Consider the following 13314-nt stretch of genomic DNA (forward strand, 5'->3'; position numbering starts at 1 on the left):
AAAGCAGGCCGAATCAGATCAGGTTGCTCAGGGCCATGTCCAGTCAAGTCTTGAACACCTCCAAGGATGGAGATTCCACAACCTCTCTGGACAACCTGTTCCAGTATTTGACCACTCTCATGGTTAAAAAAAAAAAAAAAAAAATCCTAAAATCTAATTGGAATATCCCATCTTTCAACTTGTGTCTGTTGTCTCTTGTCCTATTGCTGTGCACCTCCAAGAAGAGTCTGGCTCCATCTTCTCTGTATCCTCTGATCGGGTACTTGTAGACAGCAATAAGGTCTCCCCTGAGCCTTCTCTTCTCCAAGCTGAACAGGCCCAGTTCTCTCAGCCTCTCCTTGTACATCATGTGCTCCAGCCCTCTGACCATCTTGGTGGCCCTCCGCTGGACTCGCTCCAATGCGTCAATATCTTTCTTGTACTGGGGAGACCAAAACTGGACACAGTACTACAGATGTGGTCTCAAAAAGTGCTGAACAGAGGAGAAAGATCATTTCCCTGGACCTGCTGGCTACACTCTTACTAATACAACCTAGGATGCAGTTGGCCTTCTTTGCTGCAAGGGCCCACTGCTGACTCATAGTGAACTTGTTGCCTGCCAGGCCCCCCCAGATCCTTTTCTGCAGAGCTGCTTCCTAGACGGTCGGCCCCCAGCCTGTACTGGTGCATGGGGTTATTCCATCCCAGATGCAAGACTTGGCATTTCCCTTTGTTGAACTGCATGAGGTTCCTGTCAGCCCATTTCTCCAGCCTGTCCAGGTCCCTCTGAATAGCAGCCCTGCCCTCCAGCATTTTGACCGCTCCCCCCAATTTGCTGACATCTGCAAACCTGCTGAGAGTGCACTCTGTCCTGTCATCTAGGTCGTTAATGAAGATGTTAAACAGTATTGGCCCCAGCATTGATCCCTGAGGGATGCCACTAGTTACTGGACGCCAGCTAGACTTTGCACCACTGTTCACAGCTCTTTGAGCCCCGAAGTCCCAGCCAATTTTCCACCCACCTTATCATCCATTTATCCAGCCCACGTCTCACCAATTTGGTGATAAGGAATCACAGAATGGATGAGGTTGGAAGGAACCTTTAGAGATCATCTAGTCCACCCCCCACCCCCCCGCTCAAGCAGGGTCACCTAGAGCCGGTTGCCCAGGAGGGCAAGGAGACTATGGGAGACTGTATCAAAGGCCTTACACTGAAGTCAAGGTATGCAACATCCATTGTCCTCCCCTTATCCACAGCACCAGTCACCTCGCCATAGAAAGCAATGAGATTGGTCAAGCAGGATTTGCCCTTGGTAAACCCATGCTGGCTGCTCATAATCACCCTCTTGTCCTTCATGTGTCTAGAAATGGCTTCTAAGAGAATTTGCTCCATCACCTTCCCAGGGATCGAGGTGAGGCTGACCAGCCTGTAGTTACCCACATCCTCCTTCTTGCCTTTCTTGAAGATGGCTGTGATGTCTGCCTTTTTCCGGTCATCAGGAACCTCCATCGATTGCCATGCTCTTTCAAAGATGCAACCAAAGCAAAAAAGGCATTGAGCACCTGAGCCTTTTCCATGCCCCTCGTCACTGGGTCCCCTGCCCCACTGAGCAATGGGCCCACGCTCTCCTTAGCCTTCCTTTTGCTGCCGATGTACTTAAGAGAAACCTTTCTTGTTGCCCTTCACCTCCTTTGCTAGTTTCAACTCCAGCCGAGCTTTGGCTTTTCCTGACTCCATTCCTACATGCACAGGCAAGGTCTTTGTCTTCCTCCCGAGTAGCCTGTCCCTGCTTCCACCTTCTGTGTGCTTCCTTTTTGTGTTTGAGCTCAGTCAGGAGCTCCGTGTCCATCCATGCTGGCCTTCTGACACGCTTGCTTGACTTTCTGCACATTGGAATGGACCGTTGCTGTGCTCTGAGGAGGCTGTCCTTGAAAATTAACCAGCTGTCCTGGGCCCCTTTGCCCTCCAGGGAAGTTTCCCACTGGATCCTGCCAAGCAGGTCCCTGAACAGGCCAAAATCTGCTCTTCTGACGTCCAGGCGTGTAATTGTACTTTTTGTCTTGCTCACTCCTCTCAGGATCTTAAACTCCACCATCCCATGGTCGCTGCAGCCAAGGCTGCCCTTGGCCTTCACATCATCCACCAGTTGTTCCTTGTTTGCAAGTAGCAGGTCCAACAGAGCATCTCCCGTAGCTGGTTCATCCATCACCTGCATCAAGACATATTGTCTTCAATATGTTCCAGACATCTCCTGGATTGCTTGCGCCCAGCCATATAGCCCTGCCAGCAGCTCGAGGTGGCTGAAGCCCCCCATGAGTACTGGGGCCTGTGACTTTGAGGCTTTCTCCAGCTGCCTACAGGAGGCTTCATCTGCCACCTCTTCTTGATCAGGAGGTCTGTAGCAGACACCTACTACATGACCTGTGCTGGTCTGTCCTCTGATCCTTACCCACAAGGTCTCAACTGATTTGTCACCTGCCCCAAGGCAAGGCCCCATGCATTCGAGCCATTCCTTTACATAGAGCACAACCCCTCCCTCCTCGCCTGCCCACCCTTTCTTTCCTGAAGAGCCTGCATCCAGTCATTGCAGGACTCCAATCATGAGCACTATCCCACCATGTCATCCCAATGAGGTCATAGCTCTGCAACTGTGCATGGACTTCTAATTCCTCCTGCTTGTTCCCTATGCTACGCACATTTGTGTACAGGCATTTGAGATGGGCCCCAAGTTGTGCTGCTTTTACAGGGGCAGTGTGAGAGCCTCCCCTGTCATGCTGTCCCCCCCAGACACATCTGCTCTACCCCTCGTGCTCTTGCTTCTCTTCAGGTTATGGTAACCCTCCCCCAGCATACCTAGTTTAAAGCCCTCTTCACTAGGTTAGCAAGCCTGTTTGCAAAGACACTCTTGCCCCACTTTGTCACATGTATCCCATCCCTGCTCAGTAGCCCTCACTCATCAAAGAGGGTCCCATGGTCATAGAAGCCAAAGCCCTGCCTGGGACATCAGACATGCAGCTAGGTGTCGACCCACAGGATGCATCTGCTCCTACATGAGCCTTTCTCCCTCACTGGCAGGATTGACGAGAACACCACTTGGGCCTCCAAGCCTTTTGCCCTCGTCCCCAGACCTCTGTAGTCACTCTTAATATGCTCCAGGTTACCCCTGGCAGTACCGTTGGTCCCCGCATGGAAGAGCAGCAAGGGGCAACAGTCCAAGGGCTGGACAAGCCTTGGCAGCCCCTCTGCAGCATCCCGGATCCTGGTCCCTGGCAAGCAACAAACCTCCCAAGACATCAGGTCGAGTTGGCAGATAGATGCCTCTGTCCCCTGCAGGAGAGAGTCTCCTATAACTATCATTTGCCTTTTCCCCTTTATGTGGCCACTAGGTTCAAGCTCAGCTGGCTCTGATGAATCCCCTGAAGGGTCTTGTTTGTCCTCGCCAGTGCCCAGGGCACTATACCTATTCTGAAGTTGCAGTTCTGCAGGTAGAGCAGGAACCTTCCTCCTGTTCCCAGAAGTCACAAGCTTCCAGCTTGCCCTCTCTTAGCAGCCTCCCTCCACTACCTGTTTGACCATGACCTCCGGCTGTCCCTCCTTCTTTGTTTTGTGTGGCTCGGGCTCTTGTCTCCGCAATTTTCTACAAAGACCCCGTCAATATCCTCTTCATCTTCCCTGATGGTACGAAGCCTGCTCACCTCTTCCTGCAGCTTCTTCACCTGGTGACTCAGTGCCTCAACCAGAGCACACCTCCTACAGGAGAAGCCACTGCTGCCCACAGCTCCAGGGAGAGGCCCCAGCACTCTCTGCAGCCTGAGACCTGGGCAGCAGCATCCACCCCATAGAGCTCTGTCTGGGTCAAGGCCTCCAATGTGCCAAGGGCATTTGTACCAGCCGGTGCCAGAGAGCATCCCCTGCAGCATGTTGAGACCATTGTGGCACGGTCTCCAAACAGCCCCATGCAGTCTTGAGCAGAGATGCTGGGCCCCTCTGCACCCCGCTGCACTAATTGTCGTGACAACTACTACGTCTCTGTCTGCTGCTCTCTGGGAGCCTGACCCTCCCTAGTCAGGAGTCCGCCTTTCCCAGCAGCAGCCCAGATCTGAAGATGCCAGAAGCAGCCCCCAGCAGAACTGGAAGCAGAGCCCAGAACTGCTGCACAAACTGAGAGCACCAACCACAAACAGCAGCCCAAGCAGCGTCCCAGACACCCTGCACTGCCAACTGCCCCACTACCTGCCGAGTCCCTGTTTGCAGCCCTTGTTTGCAGCACTCTGGGTCACCACACTCCCTAAGGAGCAAGAAAACGCTGTAACTTTTGCTATTTTTTTTTTGTCTGAAATACCTTAGTCTGTGCCCTACATGAGTTCACACAAATACTTTATTTCTTCAATTGGGGTCAGTTTTACTCTTGGCCAGAAGTAAAGTATCTATTTGTGCTGCCAGAGCTCAGAAGGCAAGAAGCTAGCTTGGCTCAGAGCATCCCAGTTCCCCAAAGCACACAGAAAAATGCCTTGAGCTTGTCACAGTGAGTGGAAAAACTGAGAGCACCAACCACAAACAGCAGCCTGAGCAGCGTCCTGAGCGCCCTGCATGCACTCTGCCCCACAAATTGCCTAGTCCCTGTTTGCAGCACCCCATGTCACTGTGCTCCCTAAGGAACAGGTAAATAGCAAATGGAAGCCTTGACCAGGCACCTGCTGCTCCAGGTTGAGGCTTCTCCCCCTCCTCCAGCCCTGCCGGGTCCCTTCTCACAAGACTATGAGCCTGCCAGAACACCTGGCAACCGCAGTTCACTTAGCTCATGAACACCATTGTCGCTGCATGCTCTTGTTGCCCTCACAGCAAATCAAGCAAACTTGGCTAATACCTTTTGTAAATTCATGTGTATTAGGAAAGAGAAAAAATGTATTCAAAGGCAAAATGTTCAGCAAAAGCAGAGATCAAAGGAAATGACATTTTAAAGAAATATATATGCTTTCTCCAACAAGTAAACTAAGGCAGATAAAACAAAGGCTTCAGAAATGAAGAAGCAGGAACAAATCTTACCTCCTTAATTTTCAGTGGTATATCCCCAAGGTACACTTTATACATTTTGTTGATGATAGTAGCATTATTCCAGTCAATTAAGCTAAAGAAAAAGATACGTTGAACACTAACATGTTATGATTCTGACCTTTAATTTTTTTATATATATACACACGCACGCATATATATTTTAAAGCCACCCGAATGTGATGCAAAATGCTGTACCTGAACTTTAGTAGCTCTAGATTGGCTTCTACTCCCTCTTCTCACATCACATCCACATAATATACAATCATTAGGTAAAGAATGAAAAGTGATTACAAATCACATCCACAAATTCTAAGGATTCCAAATAATACATGCCTACATTTTCCCTTTCTCTCACTGAAACAATACATGTAAATTAGGGCTGCCAAAGCACACCCCAGCAATTGTCCACTGAATGAATACAGAATGGTCATCTGGCAACAAACTTCTCCACACTCTCCATCCACAGTGCTTTGACATTTCAATAGAGAAGAGGTTATTTTTAACTCTAGGGCTATTTCATCTTGGTCTCTAAGATGAACCTGTCAACCAGAATGGTAATCACTGCAATGGCTCTAGCAATAGAGATCCACTTACAGGAGAAAACGGATTCAGTCTAAATCCATTTCACATGGAGAACCTGGGAGCTAGCAAATCAGAACACAGTCCCTTCAAACCTGACTGGAGTTTGAATCTCTGACAGGAGACTTTTCCTGGAATATCTGACAATGGCTATTAACAAGACTGTTCAGAGCACAAAAAGCCTAAAAGACAAGTATGCATGTGTTGAAGAGGAAGGGGGGGGGGGGGGGGAAGCCTCCTCCTTTCATTAAAGCAACTGATTTCCAAACAGGTGGGTAGTGGAGTACCATACATTTCTCATACAAGATATCCAACATTGCCTTTTGTTCAAACATGTATTTTGTTCTCCAGGCACAAAATACCACCACGGAGAGAGACAAGCAGTAAAGAACAGACTAATTTCATTAACCAGATTGTCAACATTCATTAGAATCATCTTCCCCACCATGACTGAGATGCATGAAGACTTGTATGGAGAAGGTTTCACATAACATTTACTACGTTTGACTCAAACCTACTAGTCCTACGCTTCTGGTAATACAGAAGCCACCCATACATTTCGAAAGCAGGCCTATCCCACTCCAAATCTCCCACATGAACCAGAAAACCCTGTGCAGTCAATGACTTAGCAAATAGTACCAACATCAATTAATTTGGTCTTATGCAGAGTCAAAGACAGGAGTATCATCTTTAGATGATGAAAGATAGGGAAGCCAACAGCTTTTATAACACAGACAACAGTGGGTGCCAAACTTTCTGGACCAGGGGCCACTGTCAACCTTCAAAATTTCTCACAAGCCACCTTGCCCCCTTATTAAACTTTTAAGTGAAAGTAACCTAGAGGATATAATTGTGTTAACCAGCTGTAAATTGCTTACTAGGGTGTTGTAAACCATCAGTAACCCACAGATGACCATTTGGAAACAGAGGAGTAAGAAAATAGCACAAAAGCAATGCCAAGGATGATTGAAAACGGACAAGTAAACCCGCAGCTCCAGAAAAGAGTAGCTTTCCTAGCCGCTAGGCCACTCAGGCTACCCCACAACTTTCCAATGCATCCAAGACAACAACTTCATAGCCACTCAGGAGACTGCAGCCTTCTTTTTTCCAAGAGCACCATATCAGTTGCAATTAGCAACATTAGAAATACCATTGCTGACTTCTTTAAACACACAAGCTATTACCTTTGTTTGCTCTTCAGTTCAAGATCTGCTGCAGTTGCAACACTGTGTCGTGTGTCACTGGAGGCTACAACCAGATGTATAACAGCTTCAAGCTCTGGCACCTGCTCAGCTTCAATGAACTTCACTATCCCCGATTTACACTATTCAGCAACATAGAACATAAAGGTAAGATTACTGACCAGAAAGTATATGTTACAATAACTGTAATAATTCAGATGTCTGAAACGTGTGCTTTTCCTTGCTAAGTAAGGAAGCTCACATGTTCTCCGTCTCCTCTGCAGTGCTCTCCTCTTGCATGGTGTCCAACAGGGCACCTGCAGTATAACATCAGCACTTTGAGTAGGGACTGGGCTACTTCTCCGCTAAAAAGGGAGGTTTCATAGAAACAAAGAATAATTTAGGTTGGAAAGGACCTCTGGAGTCCAACCCCCTGCTCAAACTGGGGCTTTCATCAACACAGAAAAGTTTTGCAACCTCATTATCTCCAAGAGGAAGATGCAGGAGTAGGCTTTAGTTGTGTGTGCTTACTAACCAATTCTGAGAACTGCTGACAAAATGAGGGAGGCAGCCTTCAACTCTCATCTCATTGTTTTAAATTTCTCTAATGCATCAGGTAAAAGTCTCATGATAAATTCCCTCAGGGCAAGTAAAGACCTTATCAGGCATCACAGGTAATTTGGAAGAGTTATTTATAGGTTTTTCTTTTAGCCTTCCCTTTCTCTGTATGTAGCAGCCTTTGTTACCACTCTCATTTCACGGAGGATCAGTCCCAGGGATTGGAAGTACCTGTTCCAGCTGTTCTGGTGTCCATGAGCTATCTCCAATTACCCGTTTGGCTGCATAAAAGCTCATCCCTGGAGGAGGCTGATGGATTCTAGAACCTCCTGTGCGATTTGTTGAAGAGCCCTGTGGCAAGGGCACATTTTGTCGATTCTGGGATTCATTCAATACATATCTAAAAAAGAGAGGGGGAAGGAGTTTTGTCAGAGGCTTTACCAATAAACATAACATTGTCCAACTTCAAATATTCTTCTTTAATTACACCCGTGACTCTGACATAAGATAGAGCCTTGCTAAATTGGGATTCACTATCACTTATCCCATAAGCAATAGTACATTAGAGAGGATGTTCTGAGCGAGCCATTCATATACTTCATCCTATACTTCTGCTACAGTAAAATCTGCAAAAGTAATTAAGAACTCATTATAGTTGTTTGATACTAAATCTTGGTTAAGAAAGGGAAGGATCCACTGGTATTTTTGACAAGAGTTATCATGTTATGGACCAGCAAGGATTAGCAGGGTTCTCCTATATTAGAAGTCAATACCTGTATAGTACTAGATTTGATGAACTTGTATTCAAAGCTCTAAGCAACATCTGTAGGATTCCCTTGAAAGGACCAAACATACTAAGGGAAACAAGGAAGTATACACAAGATGGGGAAGAGGCAGAAAACAATCGTGCATATCAAAAATAAATAAAATAATTGCCTCTTGGAAAAAAAATCCATTTTTCTAGTGCTAAGCAGAAAAGGAATGCAAAAGACACAAAAAGGTTAAGTCCTCAGTTGTTCTTCTCAGAGTGACTAGTCCAGTCACTCTGTGAGCACCCACACTCTCACAAAGGCCACTTTTCCAGTCCCTGTGTGCTTGGAAGCTGGGTAAACTCATGAAGGCATCAAAACTGTGGTGCAGAGACCAATGAAGATAATTTTGCTCCAAACACCCATAATTTGTTCTGTGTTCAGCATACAGGCAACGAGAGGAAGTAAATGGTCTCAACACTGAAGGTAAATGTTTATCCCAAACCTTCAAGAGAAATTTTTGATGTAGAGAAGAATTTAAACATGTGTGCTTGATTTTGAGCTTTAAACCCTTCAGTTAAGTTTTACTTATTGTTTCACTGCATGAAGACTGGTGAGGCTGAGTCACAGTCAGGCAATGACTGAGCAAGTTCCACCAAGCAACATAAACTAGTTGTAAAGAGCTGCAAATGGCATCACCCCAGGGACCAAGATTTTCAGAGACAGATGACCAGGACCACAGGTTAGCTGAGGGCATTCTCTCAGCACTTTCTGGAGGGAAAACAAAAACAAACTAGACCTCCCTCCCTCTCAAGTCTCTCTCAGTAGTGGCACTGCTTGCCATGCTTAGGCAGAGCACCAAAGCATATTAAGAACTAAAGTCTCACTGAAAGGCCAGAGGACTTCATCTCCTGAAGCTATGGCCACAACAGTACAGAGGTGAAGCTAACAGCATAAACCTGGAGCAGCATCACAGCACGAGAGCTGTGAACAGCCCAGAAGGCTATGTACTTGAAAGCATAAGATGCAAACAGGCTACGCGCTGAAAGGGTAAGGAAGTGTCGCCCCCCCCCCGATTCAGCTGACAGGAACTTGGCCTCTGGCAGAGCAAAGCTACATAACATTGTGTGTTACATCACATTTACTACTTTAAAAGTCACTCTTGTGTGTTGATCCACTTGGGTATGTAAGACTCAGGTGTTTAAGAAAAAAACCTACCGAAAATCGAGGAACTACCAGGAAAAAAAAAGTGTTCTGCCTTTAAAATTATTTCTAATTTTCTTCAAAGCAAAAGTTCCCCAAGCAATATAAATAAGCGATAAAGACACAAAAACATACAATAGGAAGTGGCTTTTGAGAAAGTATTGATTTAAGACACCAGAAGATTCCTAACAAGCAGTGATAGGTAAATTCAAGTTGCATCGTAAATAATTCTTGCTTTAGGAATCAATGGTCACACCAAGAGAAGCCATTAATCAAGATTAAAACATTTCTCATCAGAAGACAGATGCGAGACAAACCTCATCACTAAAGGGCCAATCCTGGAAAGTACAAGTTTTCAGAGATTACTCTTGCTTAGGACCTCTAAGGATTAAAGCCCCCAAACTCAACTACAGAACAGATGAGTAAACAATTTGATTTGCATTCTGTTTTAAAAGCGTGGGCATTTAAAAGACAGTTCACATGTCTCAGCTTCATTTGATCCCAAAAGAAGTCAAGGAGAGAATGGCACAACATTCTAAGAACAAAAATCAGTGTTTAGTCAAACAGGGAAGGCACTGATCCTATTCTTAAGATTATCTTCCTGCTGTGTACCTTATTGAAATATGCAATTGACTTCATTTGAGCTAGGAAATATAACAGCATATTTTAAATAGGTTTCCTTGGGTGCAGTTTGTAATATGCTTCACACACAATGAAAACATCATTACAAGATCTTGACTCTTACTTACCCATAAGGCATAAGAAGGACATCCAACATAAAATCCAAGAGCAGCTGTACAGCCTTTGGTTTTTCAGCAAGATTAAATGGTTTCAGTGGTTCAATAGGATATTTCATGTGAAAAAGGGTTGGTATTAGAAGATGCATTAGGCTGAAAAATAATTATATTTACTGCAACCAATTAAAAAAACCACACCTTTTCATTCTTGACATTAAACAGGTAAACCTTTAAGGACAGACCTGGGCAAGATCCTTAAAATTGCAAAAATTCTTAATAAAAAGTATATAGATTCGTATTCCAGTACCTTCTATCTGCTACTCATACACACACATGCCAATCTATAGAGATGAATTAATTGTTGATGCCCACATTTTTAAGTTAATGTTTTGCAATTACGTCAAGCTATTATACATATAGTAAGTTAGCTTTAGAAAACACAAGCAAGGAAAAGTCTGCAAATGCCTGGAACAGAAGGTGATCAACACTGCTCAGGTTTATCCCCAGTACATGCACAGTGAATATTTTCTACATAAATGCAGCCGGATTTCCCAAAGTTTTCTTCACCTCTTTTAGAATCGCAAGACAAAATCATGGTCCCAGAAAAGACAATCAGTTTTTTCACTGATCTCATGAAATGGGGAAGCAAGATTTTACTCCAGAGTCTTATATTAAGAAAACTTTAAAAATACATTCATTTTACAGCACTAGGACAGTATAAAGGAAGATATGATTTTAAGGCCCCTTTCCTTTGGCAAAATGGTAGAAATGAGACTTGATGCAAATAAGGAGGAGGCCCATAAATGAGTAGTTGGATTTTTAGAAGTTTGGTGCACAGCAGTTTCCAGTCTCTGTCCTGTAATGGTCAGGTTTTTGGGTTTTTTTAATTAAAACTTACATTGTCTAAAGTAAATAGGAATTTTGGTTATCTTCCAATTTAGGGTGGCCAATCTAAGATATTTTCAGCTTCTTCTCTTGCTAGACAGATGATGTTTTCTGAAAGTCGGGCCTTAAGTTGGCAATTCAAATCTGTAGTTTGCTGGGGAAATGGGACAGATACATACATTCTAACGTAGGCCTCTTATCAGATGGGAAGTCTGATGCAATGGGTATTGTATATAATTACAATATGAGACTGCATTCTTTGCACTACCCAGACTTCTGAACCTCTCCAATCAAAATTGTATGAGCCACAAACGTCCTAAGCAGCCAAGTTACCATCAAAAAAACCCATTTCATTTTATTGAAATGCTACAAGTGGAATTCACTCCAAGAATAAAAAATCATACCTATCTTGCTGTAGTTGAGGTTTCCCTTCCATCGCAGTGAGAAGAGTTGGTGCCAATTCACATTGTTTTTCCACAGGCAAACGAGGGTATCCCATCTTAACATAAATTATGGTAAAATTCTGAAAGGGTAGAGAAAGTATATAATATTGCATCAGTACAAAAGAAAAATCCATTTTTTAAGCTCTCCCCATATGCTGTGTTAAGAAATTGGTGTAGGAAACAACGGAGGTTCTCGAAGACCCAATCCTTATTTCCAAGGCTCACAAGGACTGACTTTCCAGGGGGAGGTTCAGCAAGACCTACTGATAACAGGTTTGGGGGGGGGGGGGGGGCTCCCTAGCTTTTCTTGTTTACTGCCAATTTCATCAACACCTTTGAGCAAGAGTTTCAAGTAGAGCACTCATGCCAAATAACGTTCTCGGTTACCTATTTCTAAAAGGAAGTAGACACTACTGAATAAATACAAAAGTCATCAACATAGGTAAGAGAACTCTTGAAATGGTTTCTAAATCATACCTAAAAGCTGCAAATGCAATTGCAAACAGAGCCCAGTGATAGGACTGCACAGGAGAGCAATATTTATATCGATCTTTAATTGTTAGTAGTATAAGGATGACTTTTATCCAAGATAAGAAGTGACAGGTGCCCCATCCCCAAACTTCTGGCAGAAGCCCCACCCCTAGCAGCCATCACATGTCCCACTTGCCCCAGAAGTCCCTCCCCTCTTCTGGTCATGTGGTCTGTTTACTCCAACTCTGCTTGCCCCTGGGGTTGCCATTTTGTTCCCTGTGATTGGCTGGCAGGACCAGCCACCCCTTCCAGTTTCCTGGAAGTATGTCAGAACAGGAAGCCCCTGCCCACTACACGGAGGACACCATTTTTGACAATGTCATACCCCATGTATTTTCATACTGTTCTGTGATTGGCTGGCTGCCATTTTTTGATACCGTCATCCCCACGTGATCTCAGAGCACCCTCTGATTGGCTGCCCATTTCCTTTGGACCAGGAATTGCTCATATATAAAAATATATACTTTTATTTTTATATATATATATATACACATATACACACACACATCTATAAAGGAGTATACACATATGCATAAATATATATTCTATAGCTATATTTATACATAAATACATGTTATATATAAATAATATACATATATCCATAAAGGCGTAGGTATAAAATGCATAAAACATTTCAGATGATGAAATGAATAATTAAAGTTTAAATGTGAATAGAAAGTAATTAAATAAAAGTAAAAAGCAGGTTTGGGACACCCCCCCCCCCCCACGACTGTTTTTACTGAACAAGCCCTAATAAGTTTGGGGTGGGGAGAAGTTCAATAGGGTGAGAGACCCCAAAAGGGGGGGGGGGGGCACAAAGAAGTTGGAATATGCCCAAGGGCTAAAGACCCGTCCTAGGAGGCCCACCGAGGGGCCCCCTGCACAACGCCTGCCATGTGCAAAGAAGAGACTAGTCCTGTAAGCCAGACCGAGAGGTGCCTGGCCCCAAACCACCAGGATGACCATGCAGTATTAATGGGGCAGAATTTGGGCTTTGCGCAGTGCTGCAAGACACAGGCAATGCTATCTGTGAAAATGGAAAACCGGAACAAAATGCCAACTTCAGAAGAATATGTGCGTAGGGAAAATAAGGAAAAGCCCCAAAGGAATTCCCAAAAAAGACCATGCAAAACAGAAGAACTGGCTGATGGGCCCATGAATCGCAAACTATATTTCGAGGTATTTCTCACACAGAGAGGGCAGGTGGTGGGGGGGGGCAGATCCTTTTGCCCACAGTTGTGGGGGAGCTTACAGCTACCCATAAGACCATTACGGGGTGCAGACCGGTGCTATATGTGTTTCCTTATCCTTAGGTAGGTACTGTAAATAAGAGGTAGAAGACTGAGCATGTAATCAAGACTGTTTTGTTAGACCATGATTACCGCGGAAGCAGGAAGACCCAGGCTTTGGGAC

The 13314-nt window shown here is 44.7% G+C and overlaps 1 protein-coding gene across 13 annotated transcripts in view; it reads right to left on the minus strand.

Annotated features, from left to right (window-relative positions):
- Positions 1-13314, minus strand: part of LOC135324128 (proteasome adapter and scaffold protein ECM29-like) — a 78608-nt gene that overhangs the window by 45427 nt on the left and 19867 nt on the right. For all 13 annotated transcript variants that reach the window (XR_010385480.1, XM_064499692.1, XM_064499686.1 and 10 more), the window contains 5 exons: positions 11332-11450; positions 10055-10195; positions 7585-7753; positions 6799-6938; positions 5027-5108 (listed from right to left, as the gene is read on the minus strand). Coding sequence is in view for 12 of the 13 variants with exons in the window: in XM_064499692.1 (XP_064355762.1) it covers positions 5027-5108; positions 6799-6938; positions 7585-7753; positions 10055-10195; positions 11332-11450 (651 nt within the window). In the remaining variant the exon portion in view is untranslated. The remainder of the gene's footprint in view (positions 1-5026; positions 5109-6798; positions 6939-7584; positions 7754-10054; positions 10196-11331; positions 11451-13314) is intronic.

Source organism: Dromaius novaehollandiae, chromosome W (genome assembly GCF_036370855.1).
Source record: "Dromaius novaehollandiae isolate bDroNov1 chromosome W, bDroNov1.hap1, whole genome shotgun sequence".
Classification (NCBI taxonomy): domain Eukaryota; kingdom Metazoa; phylum Chordata; class Aves; order Casuariiformes; family Dromaiidae; genus Dromaius; species Dromaius novaehollandiae.